Source organism: Micromys minutus (genome assembly GCF_963924665.1).
Source record: "Micromys minutus genome assembly, chromosome: 9".
Taxonomy (NCBI): Eukaryota; Metazoa; Chordata; class Mammalia; order Rodentia; family Muridae; genus Micromys; species Micromys minutus.
Window position 1 is genome coordinate 60,619,140 of NC_137978.1, and position 25,430 is coordinate 60,644,569.

A 25,430-nucleotide genomic window follows, 5' to 3' on the forward strand; every position below is an offset into this window, starting at 1 on the left:
CTACTGTGACAGCCAAGGCTGTTGGGAGGTCCTCATGCTCACTGAGTGTCCACTGCAAGCCTGCTTCTTTCCTCAACTGCTGACACATGTACTTTTCTTACACGGTTCTCTCTGTGCTGTCCTCTGCCATAGCGGGTTACCTTTTTTCCCTACAGATTTTGACAGAGCTGGAACACAGTGGCATTGGGAGAATCAAGGAGCAGAGTGCCCGCATGCTGGGGCACCTGGTCTCCAATGCCCCCCGCCTCATCCGCCCCTATATGGAGCCTATCCTGAAGGTAAAGCACAAGAGGTGGCAGAGTGGGATTCTCACCCTCCGTCTGAGGGAGGGGGAGGGGAAAGGGGAGGAGTGCTTCAGCACTGCCACACTGAACCAAGTGGATCACTTCTCTGGTCCAGGCTTGGGACAAGGGCCACTCATAGCACCTTGAGTTAGTGCCAGGAACTTCACCAGTTGCAGGAAAGAGTCCCCTTCATGCTTCAGGCCCCCCAGATGGGCTTGGAAAAGGGAAGTGGGTAAATAGCGTGGGCACTTTCCCACGTGAGGAAACGAGCTTTACAAACGGACACAGCTTCAGATGGGAACATGGTATTCATGTGAAGTTTTCTGTGTCTAACATGCATCTGGAGGAATGGTAGGCAGGCAGAGGTGAAAGGGCACATGAGAAACGTTTTTAAACTGTGCTGCTGCCTGGGGCATAGACGTTGGGTTCTGTGTGGGTTCAAGAAAAGATTGGAAATCCACAGTTCAGAGTCTCCTATGTTCACAAAGCCTAGAAGTAACTTACATATGACCTAAAGGGTCTTAGGGTTTTTGTTTTGTTTTCTGGTGTTTGGGATTGAACCCAGAACTTTGTGTGTACTTGGGAGGCGTGCTGCCCTCTAGGGGTTAGATAGCTCTCCTACAGATTCCTGTCCACACTCATTTTCTCATACCTTCTTCTGTAGGCTTTAATTTTGAAACTGAAAGATCCAGACCCTGACCCAAACCCGGGCGTGATCAATAACGTGTTGGCCACTATAGGAGAACTGGCTCAGGTGAGGGAGCAGCTGGCCTTCCACAGGTGGAAGGCGCTCTTTAGCCTGGAGAAAGGCAGAGCACTGCTTTTCTCTCCGTCCCCTTTTCTGTTTTTGTTTGTTCTTATTTTCATTTAGAAGCAGTGTCTCACTGCTGCCCAGGCTGGCCTCAAACTCACAGAACTCCTCCTGCCTCAACTTCTAGAGTATTTGGACTTCTGGGTGTGAGCCACCACACCCCTCCTAAAGCAGTGTCTTTGTCTCACAGTGTCCACCCTCTGCCACTGTCTTCTGGTTTTGCAGGTTAGCGGCCTGGAGATGAGAAAGTGGGTGGACGAGCTCTTCGTCATCATCATGGACATGCTCCAGGACTCCTCTCTGCTGGCCAAGCGGCAGGTGAGTGCCACTGCTGCCTGCCTGGGCTGCAGGCCCAGGGGACCGCTGGCACAGGTCGTTCTCGGAATACGCTTTGGCTCTTCTCCCGACCTGCAGCTCGGATCCAGGCTGAGCATCCCTCTCCTCTGCATGGAGGAGAATGCACGGTCGGAGCCCGGCTCCTGAGGGAGGAGGCTTGGACACTGCTTGTGGAGGCAGACAGCTTCCCTCGCCCGCCCAGCTGCTGGAGGTGATTAGAGGAGTAGTCCAGAACGAAGACAGTCTTAACTTCCTTTCGTAGCTCCTAGTAGTCGTTCGGGATATGAAAGAACCACATTTCCTCTGAGAAATGTGAGAACATTCTGTATGGTTTTTTTTTCTTTGATTTTTGAGGCAGCGTCTCACTCCGTAGTCAACAAGTAAGTCAAGTTCCTTACAGTGCAGTTAGAACTGGACTAAGGCAGCCCTCCAACTTGAGCCTCCCTGCTGCAGAGAGTACAGTGGGAGCCACAACTCCTGCTCTGTTCTTTACCTTTGATCCAGTGACTGTAGGCTCATGCTAGATCAGCTGTCTGTGAGTCCTGACTCTAGGATTCCTGTTCATAGTCAGTGACTTAACAGTCTTCTAATTGGCTCTGACATCTCATTTTCCTCTCAGTACGAAACTATACCTGTGATTTCTTTTCTTGTACGGATTCAATAAGCATGTGGTCTTTTGTCCACTCAGGTGGCTTTGTGGACCCTGGGACAGTTGGTGGCCAGCACTGGCTATGTGGTAGAGCCCTACAGGAAGTACCCCACTCTGCTAGAAGTGCTGCTGAATTTCCTGAAGACGGAGCAGAACCAGGGCACTCGGAGAGAGGTACAGAGCAGACACCTGGCCTGCAAGGACTTGAGAGAGGAAGTAATGGCAGTAACCCACCCCATACTGGGCGGGGCTTCCTGTCTGTCTCTGCTGTTGATGGGATGATCATTTGTGTGGGAGGTGTGGAGTGTGGAACAGGAGAGTTGTACCTCGAATCCTATTGAATCGGATGTTGGGGTAAATGCTTATCTTCTTCCTTTCCTGCCCAGGCTATCCGAGTGTTAGGGCTCCTCGGGGCTTTGGATCCCTACAAGCACAAAGTGAACATCGGCATGATTGACCAATCCCGGGACGCTTCCGCTGTCAGCCTGTCAGAATCCAAGTCAAGTCAGGATTCCTGTAAGTTAGAGCGAGAGTATTGTCAAGCTTGGACTCACATCCCTTACTGGCCTTTAGAATGAGTGTTGGTCAGATAACTGATACTGAATCTCTTGGCAACTTGTGAATGAAGTGCCTGTTGTCCCTGCGTCTAACAGGGATGTTACACCCTATGTATCCAAAGTCCTGTGTCTGCCCAGGGTCTTTGTAGGGTTAAGTCTCGATCACCTTTGACTGCCGTGAGAGGTAGGAATCAGCCTGACACCGCTGCCACCTGTCACGTTATTAGTACTTCTTCTTTATTTATTTATTTATTTATTTATTTTTCTTTTATTCCCTGGCCCTCGTGGAAGGGGAAGATACTCTTGTCTTCTCTTTTTATTTGAGGGAAATCAGGACATAGAAAGACCAGTAGTCCCCATAAGCCTGTGCCCTCTCTTTTTTGCATCTAGTCTGATAATAGAGACCCACTGCCCTTTGACAAGCACCGTCCACTGGGGAAAGCCTGTTTATGGAGTTGAAGGTTCAGCAGTGGCTCTCCCCAGTGCTGTAGCAGAGTGTGATTTAACAAAATGAAACTAGTTGTTCCCTAAAATCTCTCTCGGTGTGATTGTTTGTTCTTCTCCCTTCTGGATTAAGGGGGTGTACCACGCTTTACCCTTTGCACCTTGACCATCAGGAGCAGAGCCTAGGCCAGGTGCCTGTGTTCCTCAGCAGTGCCTGCGTCCAGTCTCTCTCCTGCCCTACATCCATCTTACCTCCTCATTGCATGGCTTCATTCCCAGGACAGAGTCCTTGCTGTTCAGGGTATGGCATATGCCTGCTAACTTGTCTGTATTCCCTGTGGGACTAGCCAGCTGTGGAACAGATGTCTGCCTAATTTAATTCCCTTTACTTTCATTCGGAGGAGTAATTATTTTTATTGATGGTTCCAGCTATGAAGTTGTGAACTGTAATGCTGAAAAGCTACGTTAAACCTAGTAATTTAAAGAAAACCCATCATGTACTGTTTTAGGCTTTGGTGGTTTGGGTAATAGAAAAGCTAGAATGAGTTTTGCTCCTGACAGGGAAAGCCTGTTCATCTGTTCCTAATAGCCCCCGTGCTCCATATTCACAGCAGTGTAGCAGAGAGAACATATACATGCTAATGTCTCTGAAGGGGCTTTGTTTGCTATTAGCCATGCTTAGCCTCTCATCAGAGTCCTGTCACCAGTACTTATGATCTCTTTGTCACCTTGTCCTAGCTGACTACAGCACCAGTGAGATGCTGGTCAACATGGGAAACCTGCCCCTGGACGAGTTCTACCCCGCTGTGTCCATGGTGGCCTTGATGCGGATCTTCCGAGATCAGTCCCTCTCTCACCACCACACCATGGTGGTTCAGGCCATCACCTTCATCTTCAAGTCCCTGGGGCTCAAGTGTGTGCAGTTCCTGCCCCAGGTCATGCCCACGTTCCTTAATGTCATCCGAGTCTGTGATGGGGCCATCCGGGAAGTAAGTACTTAACCCCTTCCCTGCGCGCCCCTGCTCTGCACCACACATGCAGACCTGTCTGTACTGCGGCTTCCTAACACCACGCTTGGCTTGCACCGAGAGCACTGCCTCCTCCCTTGCCTTCTGTACCTAAGTGTGTAACTGGGTCTGTCCATTTGTCTACTTCACCCACAGGAGCGCTAGATGATGAACAGAAGGAACAGCATTGTTCTCAGTACTGTAGGTTCAGCTGTGCAAGGAACTGCATCCAGATTTCTGCGTGCTTCTCATGGCTAGGTGTAAATAAGGCTGAGTTTTTGTTGTCCTTCTGTTTGTTTTTAAGGTTTATTTTTATAATTTTAATTGTGTGTAGATGTGGGTGTCTGTGTGATGGTGTGTACACGTGCTCATAGAGGCCAGGGCATTTACCCTTGGAACTGGAGCTAAAGGCTGTTGGGAGCCTGATGGGGTGCTTCGAATCGAACATGGGTACTTTGGCAAAAGTGTGCACGTATCCACTGAGCCATCTTTTCTGCCCCAAGCTAGGCAAGGACTCCACCTCTGGCTGTATCCCTCACCCTTTCTTCTCAGATAAGATCTCAGTAAATTCTGTAAGCTGGCTTTGAGCTCTGAGCCCAAGTCAGCCTTAAACTTGGAGTCCTCTTGCTTCAGCCTCCCTGGTAGCTGAGGAACGCAAGGCAGAATCACACATCAATACTATATAGATGAAGTCCATAGTTCTTCCTGGGTCTAATGGTGTCATTCTGCCCTGGTATTGTTGGTTCTAAATCGGAGCGTGTGATCAGTAGCTGGGAGCTAGCAGTGACCGTGCTATTCCCCTGTGACCTTTCACCCAGTGCCTTTGGTGTTTCTCTGTAATCCTTGAGTCAGGTGCTGAACTGGTGGCTGCATCACGACTGTGTAGTTCTGTGATATAAGGTTCCATGACATCTGTACCCATGCATGCATGGTGTGTGTCCCAACAGCATACCTCACCCTGGGGAGTCAAAACCGTTGTTCTTACTGGTCTTGGAGTGACCCCTGAGGGTATGCAGGCTGTGCTCTGCTTGAAAGACTGCTTAAATTCATTCTCTTCCCCTCCATCACATATATTTGGAGGTAGGTAGTAACTTTTTATAAACTTCTTCCTGACTTTGTGGCTAAAGTACAGAAAGGGTGAGGTTTTGTTTGTTTGTTTGTTTGTTTGTTTGTTTTTGTTTTTTAATCCCTTTGGGGGACAGGATCTCTCTGTGTTGCCCAGGCTGCTCTTAAATTCCTGGGCTCAAGGGATTCTTCCTACCCGCCCAGATAGCTGTGACTTGAGTTCTGTGCCACTGTGCCTGGCTTTTGATTCACTTTTTTCCTTTGTTCTTAAAATTGTCAACCTCATTAGATTTTTAACTCCATTAACTACAAATGCTCCCTGACTTTGATTCTACATAATTACTTGCTCTGAAAAATAAAGGAGTTTGATGTTTTTCATTTTAAGCTATAAATCATTCATTGCCATTTTCAGTGCCTCGCTGGGTCACCACTGCGGTGCTGTTTCAGTGAGACTGCAGATCTCCAGTCTTGTTGCTGATATTCATGCTGGCTTAACTGCTGTCTCCGTTTCACTGCGTTATAACTGTTCCTGTGGTAGGGTTTGGGTTTTCAAAGTTTTTAAACATTCCTTTATAGTCTTAAATTATTAAAAGATTTTTTTGTTTTTTGAAAATATTAACATCTAATTAATCTCTTGTCTTAAGTGGCTTTAAGCCACCAGAACACAGGCACCTCCAACACCCTTCATCTTCTCTTCAGCTCTTCTTCTGGAGAACTTGGCCTTCTCGATGACAGGCTGCTTAGGGAGCTTTCCCTTCCCAAGAACTCTGTAGTAGCCTGACCAAACAGCATCAGTGACGGGAGCAGCTCCAGTCTTGATTTTTGCTGTATTGGCCCGTGTCTGCTCACTGACCAATGTCCATAGTCTATCCAGGTTGACAGTGGGCAGAGGCTCTGCTTCCTCTGCAAGTGGTAATGCCTCACACCAACTTTGCCGAAGTCACCTGGATGATACTTGTCAGAGTTGATCTGTGGTGATGCGTGCCTCAGCACCGCCGCAGCCTCCTGGGTGCTTGCGATGCGACATGGCCATGGTTCACGTGGCCCCGGAATTTCCAGGCCTTCCTCAGTTGGGATGGCGGTGGCAGAAAAGAATGCTACTTTTTTCTTTTCTAATCATGAGTTAATACTAGATTTACCAAACATCTTTTCTTTGTTTTAATAATTATCCAGGTTTTTTCTCCTTTAATGTATTGGTATGTTGTATTATATTAAAATAAGTTCTAATATTCTTTGTGTTCATACCATTCTGGTTATGAGAGATTTTTAATCTACCAATACCGAATCTGATACAAAATTTAGAATTTCTGCATGAAATAGAATTGATCTGTTGTTTAGAAACAGCAGACTCAAGATTTATTTAAGGACAGCTTCAGCCTTTTCTGTGGGACACGGGTTCTATGTAAATGGCAGCACTGTCTTCATGAGGATGCTCTTGTCTTGCTGATTGTTTATGTTTCCATTTCTTGGTGGAAATTCACCTTAATTGCCGTTTTGTTTTGTTTTGTTTTAGATAACACTTCTGTTGCATTTCTGTCTTGTATTTCTGGCTTTTTTATCTCATGAATCTGTTCTTTATTATTACTTTGCTCAGTCTGCTTTTTTTCTACTTAAAAAGTTGGTGCTCCTGAAATGACAGCGAAGATAAAAATGTTTGTCACATGAGCCTCATGACCTGTAAAGGTGGAAGGAGAGCACTGTCCTGAGAGCACTGTCCTCCGCCCTCCCTCCGTGTGCATGCTGTGTGGCATGCTCATGCCCATTCACACACAATAATAATCATTTTCAAAAATAGTCATGTGCTAGGCAGTGGTGGCGCACAGACAGACGGACAGACCAGTCAGGCGAGACATGGTCATGTATTCCTGTAATTATAATATGACGTTGTGGGGGAATCAACAGTCTAAGGCCAGCATGGTCCACGTGTTGATTCACAGGTACATAAAGAGCTTTCTATTAGGGGCTGAAGAGATGGCTCAGTGGTTAAAAGCACTGACTGCTCTTCCAGAGGTCCTGAGTTCAATTTTCAGCAACCACATGGTGGCTCACAACCATCTGTAATGGATATGATGCCCTCTTCTGGTGTGTCTGAAGACAACTACATACATAAAATAAATGCATAATTCTTTGGGGGAAAAAAAGAGCTTTATATTAGACAAGTAGGTCTCTGTTACCTTCGTTTCTTTCTTATTTTTGTTATTTCTTAGACAGGATTTTTCTGTATAGCCCTGGCTGACCTGGAACTCACTCTATAGACCAGGCTGGCTTCAAACTCAGATCCGCCAGCCTCTTCCAGGACTGAAGGTGTGCATCACCTTTGCCCAACATAAAAATCTTGTTTTTTTTTTTTTTTTAATGTGTGTCAGAGGGAGTGTTCTTGGGGAGGGAAGAAGATCTCCTTTGATCTCCTGAAGCCAGAGTTAGAAGCCTACAGGCCCATTGTAAGCTGCCCAACATGGATGCTGGGAACCAAAGTGGGTCTTCTGCAAGCTTTGTGTGCCTCTTAACTAAGAAGTCACCTCCTGCTCCCTCCTTTTCCCTTCTTAATTCAGTCCGTTAAAACTCTAAATTTTGGAGAGGCAGACTCCCAAGGATTGCCTAGAATAGCTGCTTTTAAAATATTTTAAACTTTCAGAACTAGGGAGATGGATCGTGGGTAAGAAGACTTGCTTATGTAAGTTTGTGGACCTGGGCTTGGGTCCCCAGCACATGCATGTGTTTATTTGAACTGTTGGCTGCTTTGTGCCAACTCCACACTGGGGCTGAGGCAGAGGAAGGATGTCTGGGACTTACTAGCCAGAGTTCCTAGCTGAAAACCAGCAAGGTCCAGATACAGAGAGACATGTACACATACAACTTAGAAACGACACATGCGCTTGTGTGTGCAACACACACACACACACATTTTACTGTTTAAACTCTTGAGTTGGGGTTTAGGGAGATTCCACAGTTGGTAAAAGTGCTTTGCTATACAAGCATGAAGACCAAAATTTGGATCAGCAGAAGCTATGTAAATAAAGGCCAGAGGGGCCTGGTAACACCTGTGCTCTTTGTGCTTCCCAGGCAGAGACAGGGAAGGACTCCCCACAGCAAGCTTAGCTAGTGAAATCAGCAGCCTCCGGGTTAACTGAGAGGCTTTGTTTCAATGTATAAAGTGGAGAGCAACCTAGGAAGACATGCTGTGTCAACCTGTGACCTCCACATGCACACCCATACACATGCACACATACCTCATACATGCCTTTTTATGTGCATGAATGTTTTGTTTGTATGTATGTGTGTGTACCACATGTGTGTGTGTGCTTGATCTAAGAGGGTAGTGAATCCCCTTGGGACCTGAGTTTTAGACAGTAGTGAGCTGCCATGTGGGGTTGAACACATGTCCTCTGGAGGAGCCACTCCACACTCCCTCCACATGCATCTTCATGTGCAAACATACCACTCATACAGACCTCTCAGAAAAGCTTTAAGATACAAATGACATATCAGAGTGTGTGGTCACCACTAACAGTCCACATTTAGAAAGTTTGCAGAAATCACTGTAGCCAGAAACCTCTCCTGTTGGCAGTCATGTCCATTCCTGCTGCATCCCAGAGCAGCTGCCAGTCCGCCCTGTGTCTCTCCACCTCTCCTCAAGAGCTTCTATAATTGATGGTACATAATATGAGGCCTTTTACATCAGGCTTCTTTCTTTCTCTTTCCTTGTTTACGAGGTATCTTATAGCCCAGACTGGCCTTGAACTTACTGTATGCCCAGAAAACCTTGATCTCCTATCCCCCTCCCTCTGCTTCCTGAGTCGCTCGCACACAGCTGTGTGCCGCCGGCCCCAGTTTCTGCAGTGCTGGGATGGAACCTAGGAGTCTGTACCTAGACATTCTACCGACTGAGCTCCTTCTGCAGACCTGTGTCTAGCTTCCTATGCTCAATATACTGCTTCTGGGTTCCATCCATGTTGTAATGTAGATTAATCGTTTGCTCCCTTCTTGCTGAGTGACATGAATTCTCATTCGTGTTCTAAAGTTAAGTCTTTTCTGTGTTCTAACTATGGTTTCTTCTTTTACCTTTGACTTAGTCACAAATGGGTATTTTATCCACAGACTTAGACGGCATCGATTTCTACACTAATTGCATCAGGTTTGTCATTCTTTCCTGTTTGCTGAAGTGGCCTGAATGGTTTAGTTGTTTCATTGATTCCCACAGATTTCTTCATATGCTTGTGCTTGCTACTGTTATCCACAGGGTTTTACATATATCACCATACCATGTTGCGATCTCGTGTCTGTATGTTATGTGTACATGTTAATGTGTGTGCATGTGTTAGCATGTGTGCGTGTGGCACATGTGTGTGGGGTGCATGTTCATGTGTGTGCACTTGCATGGAGTCCAGAGTTTGGTGTCAGGAATTCTCCTTTTTCTCTCTCTGTTTTACATATTGAGGCAGGGGTCTGCGTGCGGAGCTCGCTGATGCTGATGCAGAGTGTAGCTCCCCATCTGTGCAGTGGGAACACCGCGCCTGCCAGTGCTGTGTTCTTAATAGTCTTCGTTAACCTGTCTCATAGTGAGAGTGCATCAGATTTCCTTTTGTGTGTGCTGTTGTGTTACAGTTGGGGTAACAGAGCAGTGGAGGATTTCCTCCCCGCCTTGTACAGCGGTGGACTATCGAGGTTAGAGACAATGGTGACTCCAGGCAGCTGTCCCTCCAAAGCCCCAGCCCTAGCATGGGTCACAACTCAGGTCCCTACACAATGTGGAAGTGGCCACAGTAGGCAAAGTCTCCCCTTTCTAAAGTTCTCTGAGCTTCTTGAATCTTGTGAGCATCTTGTCAGTTTCAGGAGTCTCTCTAGGAGGGAACATTTCAATCCAGAGGAAACAGTATGCAGTATAAATTTTATTTATAAATTTATTTTATAAATTTTATTTTTTATTTATTTTACAATTTTTTTTTTTTTTACTTTTTTGTTTGGTTTGTTTGTATGTTTGTTTGGGATTTTTTTGGTCTGGTTTGGTTTGGTTTGGTTTTTGGTTTTTTGAGACAATGTTTCTCTGTGTAGTCCTGTCCGTCTGGAATTCTCTAGATCAGGGTGGCCTGGAACTCCCGAGTGCTGGGATTAGCCACATGTGCCACCACACTCTCTTGTGTTTTATATTCCTGCTTTGATTTCTGTAAGCATCTTAAATAGATTCACACTTTTAGTGTGATGATGACCATTTTCTCTAAGTTCTTGATTAGCCTAATTTACTGTAGTTTGTTTCTCTGGGCCCTCGAGCTCTCTGAGTGTTTCGTGGTCGCATGCCTTCTTTATTTACTTAATCCGTGGAGCAGCCCTGGAACATCTGCTCCGAAGGAGCTGAGAGGAGCAGATGTGCTTTTGCTTCAGCGCAAGTGACCCAGGACAACTTGAAGTCAGTGTCTGGCTTGTTCCCAGGCCACCCAGGTAGTTAGCCCATTTGAGAGTCAGCCTGAGATGGTCAACTCTTCTAGGAGAGTTTTTCTTCTTAGACCTCACATTAAAACTGAAGATGTCTTTGTTTCCTTTTGCCAGTAGAAGGGGGTTTGGTTTGGTTTTGTTGGAATTCACTTTTTCTCTTAAAATGATCCCATTAAAGTTCTGGGTTTACGCAAAACTGTTGGATTCTGATGATCTGCTTTCTAATGCATTAATTTTCCAGTTTTTTACAGTGAGAGGAGGATTCAGAGATTTAGTCTGCCATGCATTTCAGAAACAAAAATCACACACACAACTCATTGCTCCAGCTGTTTCTCAGGTTGTTCTGTTCCAGGTAGCAAGTGAACTTTTTTCTGCTTTACAGATCAGAAGTACAGGCAGGGCATTAAGTACGTCAGTCACTAAAGAAATTTGTGACGTCGATCCTTTCTCTTTATCCTGCTTGGGAAGAATCTGAGCAGGAAGGAAGGTGGCAGAGGTTCCTGGTCTTCCCTTGTGTATGAGGGAAGTGCTTTACTCCGTGCTTTTACATGGCTACTCCTTAGGTATCAGCTGCCACGCTTTCGTCCTGTGATCAGCAGTCAGGAGGCTCATTCCCTCTTTCTGTCTGGTGGTTTTTCCTGACCCCCCTTTTTTTTCAGGTACCCCAGTACCCTGCTTTGTCTCTGACTTAAGTTTTCTATCTGCTTCCAGGTTCATATAACACAATTAGCTGGAGAGCCATTATATCTAGAGTTCCTGTCCCTGGAGCTTTTCCATAAAGGTGTCAGCAATGATTCCGTGAGGGACATGCTAAGATAGGTAGGATGGTTCTGCTGAGTTACCCTGCACCATGCGGTAGCCAGGTCTGAACATCTTGTTAGCCATGGTTCCCTGTTAGGGAACTAGGCTGTCTGTGAACCTGATTCTGTGTGTCTGGTCCTCATTTCCGCAGGTAATGCACCCCAAGATGGGATAAGTTTATATTTTGTTTGTTGCAATACTAAATAGTAACCTTTTGCTCACTATGTAGCCCAGGCTGGCCTGGTGCTGTTGCTCTGCTGCCTCAGCCTCCTGAGTACTGTGAGTACAGGGATGCTGCGCTCGCCATTCAGTAATCAGCTGTCCTAGTGTGTAAGATCAACACTGCTTACTAAGCGCCAAGGAATCTGCCCGAGTGTCCCAGGAAGAGAAGAGAAAAGTGAGTGGTTCTGTCCACACTTGATACTGGAGAGGAGCAGTCTGAGCTGTAAAGTCCTGGGTTAGGGAACAGGAAGTCAGTATTGTCATCTGTCACATTCAAACATGATGTCACTAACTGTTCTGAGAAGGAATCTTTTACATGAGGATCAAGCGACTTCTTTATCCAAGCCCTCTCTAGTCTCTGCTTTACTTAGGTGGTAGCAATCTCTGACAGTTTTAGCATGCCACCTGCTGGGTTGGTGGCTCACATCTATGATCCCAGGATGTCAGTCTAAGACAAGAGGCTAGCCTGGGCTACAGAGTATCCAGTTCCACTCTGAGTTTGCTGCTTATTTTGGTTCATAATTTCTTTGAACTATTTTAAGACCTAATTAAGAACTGGCTGTAGTGATGGCATGCCCAAAATTCAGCACTTGGGGAACTAAAGCAGGAGGACAGGACAAAAAGGACAGAATTACTTCAGCTAGAGCAAGGTCTACATGATACCGTCTATCAGTATTTAAAAAGTAATTAATTGATTATATTCTGATATCTACAATGAGGTCTTTATATAATCTTTATTAATTAATTTATTTATTGAAACAAGGTTTTACTATATAACTCTGGCTGGACTATATAACCCACTATGAAGATCATTCTGGCCTTGAACTTCATAACCCACCTGCCTCTGACTCTTGAGTGCTGGGATTAAATATTTTGGAAAGTAAGCAGTAACAAATTAGGACCAAGTTACATTGTAGCTGGCTAATAACTTCATGTCAAGTTAGTCTGTTTTGAGGCAAGGCCTCAGTAGTACTGGCTGTCCTGGAGTTTGTTATGTCAACTAGGCTGACCTGGAACTCACAGAGATCCAAATGTTTCTTCCTCCCAAGTGGTGGGATTAAAGGTGTGAGCTACTGTGCCTGGCCTCATGATCATTTTTTTAAAAGTATTTAGTGACTAAAATTTTATGCTTCTGACTTCACATTGCACAAACAGCACTCCATCCCCTGCTCTGGTGCTTTAATGTGTGGCCTAGAGTAGCACTTGGGAACAGTCTGTGAGTACAGTACTGCCAACTGCAGTTTCCCACCTCAGAGGCAGGGCACAGGAGGCGAGAGACAGTGAAACCCAAGCTTTGCCTTGAGCTCTTGCCATTCAGTAATCGGCTGTCCTAGTGTGTAAGATCCTTGCCCCCTCTCCACTGTGAGTTAAGTTTACTTGGAGCATACTTTCAGTGTGGGCTGCTGTGGAAACCAACCCCATAGCTGTCTTTTCCCCGTCTCTGGGTAAGCCTGTAAGTTCTGCGTCCTTCAGGTAACAACTTGTCAACTCTTATCTGTTTCAGTTTCTGTTCCAGCAGCTGGGAATGCTGGTGTCCTTTGTGAAGAGCCACATCCGTCCCTACATGGATGAAATAGTCACCCTAATGAGAGTAAGTAGAAGCCACTGCTCTTAATCTGCTCGTTTGCGTCTGGGTCCAGGGCTGCCCAGAAGTGAGTTTGAATAATATGGATATTTCCTTCATGGGTCACTATAGAGCTGTTACTGACTGTAAAAAATGGGGCTCTACAGTGACTGTGCCAGCCACCAGATTCTGATGAGCAGGGTGGATGGGGATGCTCCCGGCTCCCAAGTACAAGAGTGTAAGTGTGAAGTCTGAAGAGAAATCCTGAAATAATTGTTCTGCAAAGACATTCTCGAATCACTTGGCTAACACACAGCAAAGCAGTTTACGCCGGCGTTGCAACAGAGCTTTCCTACTCCCACAGAAGCCCTTCCTCCTCCCGTGAAACTGCAGCGCAAGAGGGATAGATTGGGATTGGTTTCTCCTGGGCCTTGAAGTCTGAAGACCAAGGTGACACTTTGCCCTGCAACCTCCAAAGACATAAATGTCATTTGACTTCAGTGGAACCCAAGGCAGGGATCAGTGCCTGGCATTTTATAACATGCATTAAGCAAGTGCTCGAAAACGCTGGGATAATAGAAACACCATTTTACTGTTCTGTGCAATTTAAATGGTTCTGTGGGGAGGGTTGCTTTGTAGTTAGCTTGGTGGTAGCAGTGGGGCCAATTTCAAAATGGTTGACTCCCCCAGAAGAACTTCCCAGCACCCAGGTTCAGAACTGAACAGCCCTTACATGTATAAATCATTAAAAGCTGCTATGTTCCTATTTTCTACCGCGGAGGACTCAGTACAAGGAAGACTTGGACTGAATGCTTGACTGCCCAATGGATGGCCTTGGGGCAGGGAAGGCAGGAAGGAAACAGTGTACCAGGGTAGGAGGCTGAAGCCCTCTGACTCACACCCACACATCTCCGTGAAGGAAGTATGACCAATGCACAGGGATTCGAGGAGGAGCCTGGCCTGCAAATGCAGCTTTAGTTCTGTCCCTGCGGAGAAGATACAGCAGGTGCTCTTCCTGTGGCTGTTGATCCTGGGCATTAATGAGCTCCCTGGAGCCCAGCAAGAGAACAGTCTGTAAGCAGTGATCTAGCCCGTGTCCCCAGGCAGGCTGCCAGCTTCTGAGTAAAGAAACCTCTGTGAAGGGCCCATGGTGATATAGTTGGGAAACTTTCTCTGAAGAAGGCAGAGTGCAGTCCAAGTGAATGAACATCAGATGAACCAAGGCCTAAAACCCTGCACAGTTATTGCTGAGAGTAAACACAGGTTTTCCAGAGTACTCTTTCCAGCTGATAGAAAGTTCAAGCAGCATTTTCTAGTTTGTTTTCCCCTAGATTTTCATGATTGCCTGTGTGCAGAGTTAGGGTCCTGAGAGTATTGATGAGCTGCCATCAGCAGCAGAGTCTCCCTTACTAGTCAGTCTCCTGCTCCAGAGGCTGTAAAGAAAGCTGGAGGCCCCTGACTTTGAAGTGAATGACATCATGGAGTCTGAGAGGCCTGGGCCAGTTTGCCTGGTCTAAGGCAGAATATGCAGCCATTGGCCAGAATTTATATCAGTAATTTCTGTGGGTTATCAGTACCTGGAGGTACTTTGTTGTAGTGTCCAGGCCTGATGGACACATTTTTAGGAAACAGGTATCAGGTACTGCCCAGCCAACTAAGAAATCCCGAATGGGCATGAAATCTTGGTAACCTGGAGTCGTCTTCTGGTAGAGATCACACAGCACTTCCAGTAACATATGGACCAACACCATGTCAGAATTCTTGGAGTGACCCAGATATAAAAATCTGTTCTGTGGCACCCAGAACAGTTTGATGACTAGGGTATTTCAGGTACTCTGATTGGTTTTAGGGATCAGAGATGAGTTGAAGCCTCTTGCTCATAGCCCAAGTCTAACAGGAGAGCCTTGCAGAGCAAATTGGCATCAAGTTGGCAAGGAGAACTACAGAGGGATCTGAAGTGGGTGAGGGCAGAACAGGGCAAGTGAGGATGTGACAGCAGAGGGCACACGGGCCAGCAATGGGTTCCAGACTAAGGACTCCACAGCACAGCTTGGAGGAGACAGGGCATCTGGAAGTGCAGTATCATTTGTCCCGTGGCTGTGGCTGTTCAGTGAGGGAAGGCAGGAGGAGCTTGTCTGGCTCATTATGTTTTCTGCCTTTTTAGCCATCTTATTTCTAGGTTTACTGTTTGGCAAACGAACATCTGACTCTGCCCTTCTCTTTCCCCCTGTGCAGGAATTTTGGGTCATGAACACCTCAATTCAGAGCACAATCATTCTTCTCATTGAGCAAATCGTGGTGGCTCTTGGAGGTGAATTTAAGCTCTATCTGCCACAGCTGATCCCACACATGCTGCGTGTCTTCATGCACGACAACAGCCAAGGCCGAATCGTCTCCATCAAGGTGAGCAGTTGGGATCATCTAGACAGGTTCCTGGTTGCCTCGGAGTCTGTGGATGATAACTGAGCTGTGAGACCTCTTCTTGGTGACATGCTCATGTGTGGTCACCCAGAACTTACAGTCCTCTCTTGATGATCATTCTGTTTTGTCTCCTTTGATGGATTAGTCTTAGTGAAGGTTCATCTCAAGCTGGCTGTAGTACCTAGTGCCTGGTGTACATCGCTGAGAGAAAGAAAGCAAAGTAGCATGGACTCAACATAAAAGAAGGGGAAAGAGGCACCATGGAGAATGCAGCTGGGCCGTGGTGCACACCTTCAACCCCTTCACTCAGGATGCAGAGGCAGAGCTTGAGGACAGCTGGTCTTCAGAGCCCATCCCAGGACAGCCAAGGGGACAACTCTGTTTTTAAAAAAACATTTTTTTTGTAGGCCAGAGCTCTTCAGCATCCCTACAGAACTTTACATTTTCCGTTTGCTGCCCCAGCCATATCCCGGGTACTTGATGCCTTTCTGTGTCTGTTCACCACCAGGCTCTTGCTCACTTTTGCAGCTGTTAGCAGCAATCCAGCTGTTTGGCGCCAACCTGGATGATTATCTGCACTTGTTACTGCCTCCGATTGTGAAATTGTTTGATGCCCCTGAAGTTCCACTGCCATCGAGAAAGTAAGCACCCCATTTTCCCAGACCATCTTTGTGGGTGGGTTTTTTTTTCATCTCTCATTACTTTAGTTTAGAAATGCTCCAGGTTATGGAGATCCTATGGCTGCCCTCCTGATGTGTATATTTTGGATTCATGTCACTCACACAACCTCACAGCCATTCCTTCCCATTCCTCTCTACTGCTCTTAGCAGCCTTCAGCTTCCTCTTGTTGCAGGGCAGCGTTGGAAACGGTGGACCGCCTGACAGAGTCCCTAGATTTCACTGACTATGCCTCCCGCATCATTCACCCGATCGTTCGTACACTAGACCAGAGCCCGGAGCTGCGCTCGACAGCCATGGACACACTGTCTTCTCTTGTCTTTCAGCTGGGGAAGAAGGTAAGAGGAGCCTCTGAGTGGACTCCGTGATCGCGTACCTTGTTTGGGAACTTGTGAACATTTCCAGTTGTTAGTTCATAGGTCAGTACGTGGGTTTCAGCCACTGTTGGAGAATCTAAAATTATTCCAGTTTTTATTCTTCTTCCTTTCAGCAGTTTTCATTGGAGCACCTGTATGGGTGGAGTGTTGTTCTAGAGACAGCGGTGCAGAAAATAGCTGGGACAGAACTCAGTTGGTAGTGCGCTTACCTAGATCATGCAGGAAGCCCTGGGCTCTGTCCATAGGACTGCGTAAAACAGAATGTGGTGGTACTTGTGAGGTTCAAGCAGGAGGATCAGGAATTCGAGAACACCTCCAGCTACAACCTGAGACACAGGAGACCCTGTCTGGGGGAAATTTTTTTTCAAGAGGAAAGGAGAAAAGCACATTTTTGTTCTTGTAGAATACACATTCTAGAAGCAGAGTGAGTGACCCCTCCACACACTCAGTGCCGCGTGAGAGTGCAGAGAAGTGGCATCCACTCAGGATGGAAAAGACTTTTCTGATAAGCTGTTAAACATGCCTGACTCCAGTAACACCCACTCCAGAGTTACATGGAGATGCGCTTATGCTATATACACAGGGTGGGGTAGGCAGGAAGAGTTTATGGCACAGCTGGAGAGCAGGTTAACCCCAAAAGTAATATGGGAATACTTACTTGTAGCTAAGGTCTTAGAGATTAGACAGGCTTAGGTAGGGAAACTAAAGTTTAAAGCAGAGGATCTCCAAATGTGACTTCAAGATAAGTACCTTGAGCATTCTTGTTCCTGGAAGCTTGTTGGGAATGCAGAAGCTTGGGCTCAAGAACGTTATAAGCTCTGGGTACCAGTGCCCACCAACAAGGGAAGTCACTGTGGGCAGCATCATGAGGACTTTGTTATGCTGAGCAAGAATAGAAAGCTTGGAAGACTTTGATCACAGGAAAAATAAAATTAATAACATTTCAAAATGAAGGCTGTCAGTGATATATTCAGAGTGGACTGCGGAGAAAGACCTGGGCACTGGGGAGAGCCAATGCAGGGCTCCGGGAATTGGCTGGACTTGTAGCTGGGGTGGGTAAAGGAGCTCTAGGGATGGTCACAGGAAGCAGCTGTACTCCAGGGTCTTGCAGGGTGCTCTGGCGTCTGCTCTCCTGAGTAAGAGTTTCTGCTGTCTTCCTCCCTCCCGCTGTAGTACCAAATCTTCATCCCAATGGTGAATAAAGTCCTCGTGCGACACCGGATCAATCACCAGCGCTATGATGTGCTTATCTGCAGAATCGTCAAGGTGAGGGGCCACCCTTCTGCTCTGAGGTCTTCAGCATCCTTCCCCGGACTGGCAGGCATGCTGGAGAAGTATTTCTGTAGGCTGCGTGGTTTCCCTGCACGGCGTCTGTAGTCCAGGGCCTCACAGGTGCTCTGCCACCCTTCTGCCCATGTGGGTGAAAGAGCTGTGCACATAGCACGGAGTTAATACATCTCTGCTCAGTTAGATTTTATTTGTCACTGAAATTTGAGGTTCTTAAAATTTTCATGAATTGTAAAGGATTAAATTTTATTTTAACCACTTGATAATGAAAAAATTATGTTTAGCTCTTAGGCTGTATGAAAACAGGTAGCGGGCCGGAGAGATGGCTCAGCAGTTAAGAGCACTGACTGCTCTTCCAGAGGTCCTGAGTTCAAATCCCAGCAACCACATGGTGGCTCCCAACCATCTGTAATGGGATCTGATGCCCTCTTCTGGTGTGTCTGAAGACAGCTACAGTGTACTCATATACATAAAATAAATAAATCTTTAAAAAAAAAATAAAACAGGTAGCAAGCTGTGTGCCATTTGTGCCCTAAACAGCTGATGGCTTATATGTGGTCAGAGTTTGCCTTCGCCTCGAGTTTTTGTGGCTTATCCATTAAAGGTTTGTCAGTGGCCCCAGCAGGGAGTTCAGGCACCATTGTCATTTTGTGCATAGGTACAATTTGTACTGCTTGTTGAAATCCTGGCTCTTGCAGATAGGAATCTCTTGAGGTTTGTGCATGTTTTGTAAGCAAGGAGCATCTATGGAGGTGCAGGTGTTTTCAGTACATCTCTGCTTGCAGGGATACACACTTGCTGATGAGGAAGAAGACCCTTTGATTTACCAGCATCGAATGCTAAGGAGCAGCCAGGGAGATGCCCTGGCCAGTGGACCAGTTGAAACAGGACCGATGAAGAAACTGCATGTCAGCACCATCAACCTTCAAAAGGCAGGTCCATTGTTTCCAGGGGGTTGGGAAGCAGGGCTCTGTTTTTCTCTCATTGAAAACATTCATCCCTGACCACCTTGAATTACACCAGCTAATTGGTTGACCTTAGCTTGTAGCCATCCTCCTGTCCCATCCTCCCAATTGGTGGCATTTCAGGTATGTGCTGCCTGCCAGCACATCGACATTTTGTTGTTGTTTTCTGTAGCACAGATTGGCCTCTAACTCATGTTCCTCCCGCCTCTACCTGCTACATGCTGGGGTTACAGGCAAGAGTCATTTTAGTTTATCAGATTTACTCCTTCTGTGTGTGTTTGCACATGCATGCTTCATCAGAAGAAAGCCTTAGATCCTCTACAAGTAGACTTAAGGATGGTTGTGAGCCACCATGTGGGTGCTGGGAATCGAACCCAGGTCTTCTGCAAGAGCAGCAAGCACTCTTAACCGCTAAGCCCCAATCAGCTGTAATTTTTTTTTAATGTAGAAATGAAATATGTTTTGTGTTTGCTCATAACTGCAGTAGTAGGACCTTTTTTGGCAAAATAAAAAAAAAATGCTATTATGAGAAGAAAGCTGGTGTCTCAGTTTTGTTTTGTTTTTTTGTTTTTTTTTGGTTTTATTTTTTGGGTTTTTTTTTGGTTTTGGTTTTTTTTTTTTTTTTTTTTTGGTTTTCCTGCTGCTGTGGTAAAAGACTCCCACAAAAGCAATCAGAAGAGTTCCAAAGGGACATATAGCAGGGACGGCATGGCAGTGGGAGCGGGAGGCTGGCTGGTCACATTGCATCCATACTCTGGAAGCAGAGACAGAACAGGAAGTGGGGCGGGGTTTTAAACTGCAGGGTTCTCACCCCAGTGACTCACCTCCTCATAAAGGTTCCACAACCTTCACAAACAGCACCACCAGCTGGGGAGCAGGGTGACATTCATATTCAAACCACAGAAGCTGGTAAGCCCCTGATTAGCATAAGATGGATGTGGGCTGTTTGAAGCAGTGGTTTTTTACTCTTCTCCCTCTCATTGGGCTTACTGATCTCTAGGGATCTTATTAAAGCATTTACTCTGATGTGAGATGTCTGAGGTCAGGAAGATAGCTGTATTTGTAAGGAGCTCCCAGGTGTGTCTGATATGTCTAGCCGTGGACCACACTTCGAATATCTCTGCTCACCACAGCCTGGAATGTGGTCAACTCTCTGCCTGTCACACACACTTTGTTCATCTCTGAGTCTGGTCACCTGGATACGTTATAAAACCTGAGGCTCAGTGTTCTGGCTATGAGTGACCAGGTTGGGATTCTACATAGCATTCAGGCTTCAGAGAACAAGGACAACATGAACGTACTGCACTAAAGCAACGAGCACTGCTAGAGTTCATTCCGCTCACCAGTGAGTCCTCCAGGCACGTGTGAAACGGAAGCAGGCGTGTCCACTCTGTAAATAAGGAGACGGACTCGGGGTATTACGCTCCAAAGCCAGAAGTTACATAACTGAGACTCAAATTCATAGCCGTGGCCTCTACACCAGACTCCTCCAGAGCCTGATGTTCCCACTTACACACCCAGACTGTCCCAGGAACACTGTGGGGCCTGCAGCTGGCAAAACTTCTTCTAGAGCACGAGTCAAATCATAGTCAACTGCTGCAAAGCAGCCCCATATCCCACACCTGGGATTAAACAAAAATGAAATATTCTTACAATATTTCTGTCTTGTTTTTAAAGAAACCAGAATTCCAGAACTCTTTTACTTCTGCACTGTGGTCGGCCCGTAGGCTTCACTGCAGGCGGTCTGAATGTGACAGACCTGTTCATGTTGGTTCTGCGGAGTGCAGCACCAACCAGTGGCCTTTCCTGTGTTCCAGAGGCCACCACTTTTGCTTTATGTATTTTAATTAAACATCACTCTTTTGTTTATGTTCTGGAGGAGCTTTATCATAATCAGAGCCAAATTGTGGTGACGTAGGTTGCCATGGTTGCATTTTGCAACTGGCCCTTAATGTTTCTTATTGTCACCTATGGTGTCACAGGCCTGGGGAGCTGCCAGAAGGGTCTCCAAGGACGACTGGCTGGAGTGGCTGAGACGCTTGAGTCTGGAGCTGCTGAAGGATTCCTCATCACCTTCCCTGCGCTCATGCTGGGCCCTGGCACAGGCCTACAACCCCATGGCCAGGTGTGGTATGGCATGCCGGAGCCTCTCTGCCTGCCTCCCTTCTCTTTTTTCAAGCCCCTGCCCCCTGCAGTGGACATATTGTTTATAGTGGGGCATAAAATGGTCATTTAACTAACAGACAGGCATTTTCATTAGCTGATAGCAGAAGCAAGGATTTTGTGTCAGTTTTATCAGCACAGCTGGTTTGCTGTGTATATTTAGCAGTAGTCATGGGCTCCAAGATTACAGCTTTGATCAAGATTTGCTTCCTCTAATTTATCTCAAGTTGTTTGTGTGTTTAATGTTTGAAGTGCCATGTCTAGAGTTCTGTCTCTGTGGTGTAGGCTCACACATGCCTAGCTGATGCTCTGTGTCACCCTTCTGCCTTGGTCACCTCATCACAGTGTCATCCCCAGAGAAACTGTGGCCATTTATTAACTTAGTCCCAAATTTAAACACTGGAGATCCATTGTCACCTCTGAATAGATAAGGAAAGCTTATTTTTTATTTACACTAGTAAATCTGATTAGAATTTCAAAGTTTGGGTGGTTTCTATTTTCCTACCAAATTCCAAAATTATACTTGTTGTTCCGACTTAACCTTGAAGTGTGTAATAGCAATTGAAGAAGCATCAAGTTCTAAACCCATCATGGCAGGAATTCATTACACAAGTGGGGCTAGGGGGTGGGAAGGTCCATCCATGTGACACTGGCAGTTTCAAGTTGGTGGTGCAGTCCTGGGAATCGCCCTTTTTCTGTTGGAGACCTGCCAGAAGCCTTGTGTACCTTCCTGTGGATTCTCTTCTGGTGCTTCGAGCATTTTGTCTTCTCTCTCCCACGTAGTCATCCAGTGAAATGTTGTGAATATGTTTGGAAATCAGTAGCAGATGCTGCCTTGGCCATTTTTGATCATAAGAATTTGGACATTGTCCAGGAAATGTTCCAAGGATCACATAAGGACTGTTACTTCCTCAATCTGTTCACTTACAAGTTCTCTTTCTGTTCATCCCAGTGAAGAGAAACAAGGCAGGAACTGCCAGGAAACCTTACTATGAAGACAGTTCTCCTCCCTACCCTGCCCTCCCACAGTCCCTGTGTTTCATGTCTGTACCTGCCCTAAAAGAGAATGTTGTCATTGCTAGGCTTGGTGATAAAATTGCTAGGCTTTAGCTAGAAATCACAGCAGTTGGGAGGTTGAAGCAGGAGAATTGCTGTGAGTTTGAAATCAGTCTGGGCTACAGTGAAACCTTGCTCAAACAAGATTAATAGTCAGTAGGTACATGAGATTCTTTTAATCTAAAGTTCCCTCCCTTGTTCACCACAGAGCAACTATTTAGACCATCAATTACTCTGCCTCTTGAGGAAGGTTTAGGTAACATCCAACAAGGTCTGTCAGACAGCATTTCTCCTTGTAACCAAACCGCAGTACCAGAAAGGGGTTGATGGTGCTTGTGGCACCGGGCAGAGGTACATCCTTCCTCATTCCCTGTGCTTACAGGGATCTCTTCAATGCTGCGTTTGTGTCCTGCTGGTCTGAACTGAATGAAGACCAACAGGATGAGCTCATTAGGAGCATTGAGTTGGCCCTCACTTCTCAAGACATTGCGGAAGTCACACAAACCCTCTTGAACTTGGCTGAGTTCATGGAACACAGTGACAAGGTAAGACTTTGTCCCTGTGGACAGTAATAGGAAACCAGCTGGCAGAGGGAAAGCAACCATGCAGCCTACTGCTGTGTGTGCCTAATCTACTGTTTTACTCTGTAGGGCCCCCTACCACTGAGAGATGACAATGGCATTGTGCTATTGGGTGAGAGAGCTGCCAAGTGCCGAGCATATGCCAAAGCACTACACTACAAAGAACTGGAGTTCCAGAAAGGGCCCACACCTGCCATACTTGAGTCTCTCATCAGGTAGGCCATGGACACTTATCCCCTCCCACTGCTTGTCCCCTTTCACTGGACTCATGTGGAGATTCAGCTGTGTGGAATGTGCCACCAGGTCTTGCTGGCACATTTAAATACATGGTTACAGATGGCTGCCAGCACTCCAGCCACAGTTGTCACGTCTGTCAGTCTTTATACCACCTTTACTCCCGTTGTTTCCCAGCCTGTGCTTTCTTGACCCAGTGGAATCAGTAGGAAGCAGCTCTCTGATCTCAGCAGCCTGGGGAAGGCACGTGGGTATCTAAGTCAGGGGATGCTTCTGAGCAGGATTAGGGCACCTGCTTCCTGGGCTTCCGGGGGCCACCCAGAGACCGGGTCAGGTTGACACACCAGGTATTTTAGTCTCACTCTTCTTCTTTTGGAGTTCTGAACATAAAGCATAAAGTCTGAGATGCAGTGACCTTTTCCGAGTTCTGTGATTGTTTTCTCCTCTCCTAAGATGGTTTTGAGTCTTCTGTGTATGGAAAAGGAAGTTGTTTAATAAATTGTATGCTGTTAGAAATTACAAGCGGCCGGAAACATTAGCCTCAGCTCCTAGAGAACCGCTCACTTCCCCTAATGAGTCTAGAGAATGTTAACTCTGGAATCTAATCATCTCCATGGAGATACTAACATGGTTCATCCTTTAACTGCAGATAGCTCAGGAAAAATTAACAGCTAATAAGTCGTGGGGCAGGCAGACAGACCCTGCTGAGCAGAGTGCTTCAGCAGCCGAGCCTGATGCTCATTCTCCTTTAGTAGGATCCAGACCGTCGAAATAGAGCCGTGCTTCTGCCTAGATCCACTGACTCCAAGAAAGATGATTTCTGAAGCGCCTGTGGGAACAGTTAGAGATGTGCCCTCCCTTGAGGCCTGCTTCAGTCTTTGTGTTTCTCCCTGTGCCTCCTCTCCCTTGCACAGCTTCATGTGACAGCTGACAGAAACTAAGCCAGCTAACTGGGCATGCCAGTTCAAATTCAGACAGCTCAGTTTACCTATTGGGGCTTCTCTGACTTTTCTCAGATCTATTTGAAGCTCCTCATCCCACCCTTGGCTTTTTCTTGTATTTGAGACAATCAGAGAAACATTGAAGCTGATGCAGTTTTTAGCAGAAAGACATGGTAAGAATAGAATGGTTTAAAATGATCTAATTCCCTTCAAATAGACAATGGGTTTGATGCGACACATGTTGTTTTTTTTATAGTAAATTCATTTCTTGGGGAAGAATGCACTCTAAGCTACTCAAGCCTGTTCAGCTCTTGGAGCTCAGGTGCCCTTCTGCCCCTTGGGTGGCCTCCTGAGCCGCCCTCAGGTCCTTTCTCTGTCTTCATCTGCAGCTTTCACTTCCAGTGGAAATCTTTTCCGAGACACAGCTGAGTTGCACTGCAGTGCCATCTTTACTAGGGAAGGCTGTTTTATTGCTTCTGGAAGGTGTTAGATCTTTTTTGGCTATTTGATTCATTTTGGTTTGTTTTGTTGTTGTTTTGTTTTTGATTTTTGAGAACTGTCTTCCTGTGTAACACAGAATGAACTTAGCATGCTCCTGCCTCAATCCTATGACTGACTATAGACATGCCTCCATACCCAGCTTGCTGAGAAAGTTGTAAGGAAACACCTTGGGCAAAGCTGCTATTGGGAAGCTGCCCCAGAGTTTCCCCCGCAGAGTTCCAGGTGCGAGTCCTCTGGTTCCTCTGGGGTCCTGGCACTTTGAGGTGTGTGCCAGCAGTGTGCTCTTGAGGGTGCACCCCTCAAGTCACTGAGTGAATTCCGGCCCCTCTCCCCAGCAAGCTGAAGGTGCCTGGCCTGTTGTGACTGTTAACACCCCTCCCCCCACGTACATTGGTTGATTCCTTCCCAACCCCTTTTGTTAATTTACCTATTCTCAGAGCTTACAGTGATACATACACTTACTCTAGTCAGCTCTTTCAAGTTTCTTGGTTTTGTTTTTAAAAAACAAATTGCCTTTTAGCCAGATGTGGTGATGCATACCTGTGATCTCAGGACCCAAGAGGCCAATATGGGAGGGTTTTCTGCTTTGTTTCAGTCTGTCTGAGGGCAAATTAGATCCTACATGTAATCTCCAAGCTGGGTCACCACTGAGATGATATAAGCTACTTGAAGCTCACATAGATGAGAAAGTATAATCACTTCTCAGGGGAACAGTGGATTAGAAGGAACTGAACTTTAAGAAGTATATCATAATAGCCCTGGGACTCAGTTATCCAGTGCATGAGGGCAGAAGTCTGTTAGCCTGCTTTTTGTTATGGTGGTGGTTGTTTTGAGACAGGATTTCTCTGTGTAGACCAGGCTGGCCTCACCAGAGATCTGCTAGCCTCTCTAGCATTAAGGAGATTCACCACAGTGCCCAACAGCCAGCCTTTTTTTTTTCTTTTTTTTTTGCTCAGTAGAATAGAATATAGGATGTCACCAAAGCTGTTCGTTCTCTGCCCTACTCTAACATGCCATCTCCTTTTGAATTTTTCTGATTGAGATGCCTGCATAATT

General features: G+C 46.3%; 1 protein-coding gene and 1 pseudogene across 2 annotated transcripts in view; one reads left to right on the forward strand and one right to left on the reverse strand.

The window, feature by feature from the left end:
* MTOR (mechanistic target of rapamycin kinase) overlaps nt 1-25,430 on the forward strand; it is a 107,779-nt gene that overhangs the window by 18,556 nt on the left and 63,793 nt on the right. Inside the window, exons 14-28 of the mRNA XM_080921177.1 lie at nt 156-278; nt 949-1,038; nt 1,321-1,413; nt 2,120-2,254; nt 2,467-2,596; nt 3,820-4,070; nt 13,111-13,197; nt 15,406-15,573; nt 16,120-16,232; nt 16,445-16,607; nt 17,820-17,912; nt 18,719-18,865; nt 20,881-21,023; nt 22,500-22,662; nt 22,768-22,913. Coding sequence (XP_080777303.1) covers nt 156-278; nt 949-1,038; nt 1,321-1,413; nt 2,120-2,254; nt 2,467-2,596; nt 3,820-4,070; nt 13,111-13,197; nt 15,406-15,573; nt 16,120-16,232; nt 16,445-16,607; nt 17,820-17,912; nt 18,719-18,865; nt 20,881-21,023; nt 22,500-22,662; nt 22,768-22,913 — 2,045 coding nt within the window. The remainder of the gene's footprint in view (nt 1-155; nt 279-948; nt 1,039-1,320; nt 1,414-2,119; nt 2,255-2,466; nt 2,597-3,819; nt 4,071-13,110; nt 13,198-15,405; nt 15,574-16,119; nt 16,233-16,444; nt 16,608-17,819; nt 17,913-18,718; nt 18,866-20,880; nt 21,024-22,499; nt 22,663-22,767; nt 22,914-25,430) is intronic.
* LOC308424916 (large ribosomal subunit protein uL15-like) lies at nt 5,803-11,468 on the reverse strand (annotated as a pseudogene). The gene is made up of 2 exons: nt 11,433-11,468; nt 5,803-6,250 (listed from the first exon to the last, which is right to left on the reverse strand). The product of its transcript is annotated as a large ribosomal subunit protein uL15-like (transcript).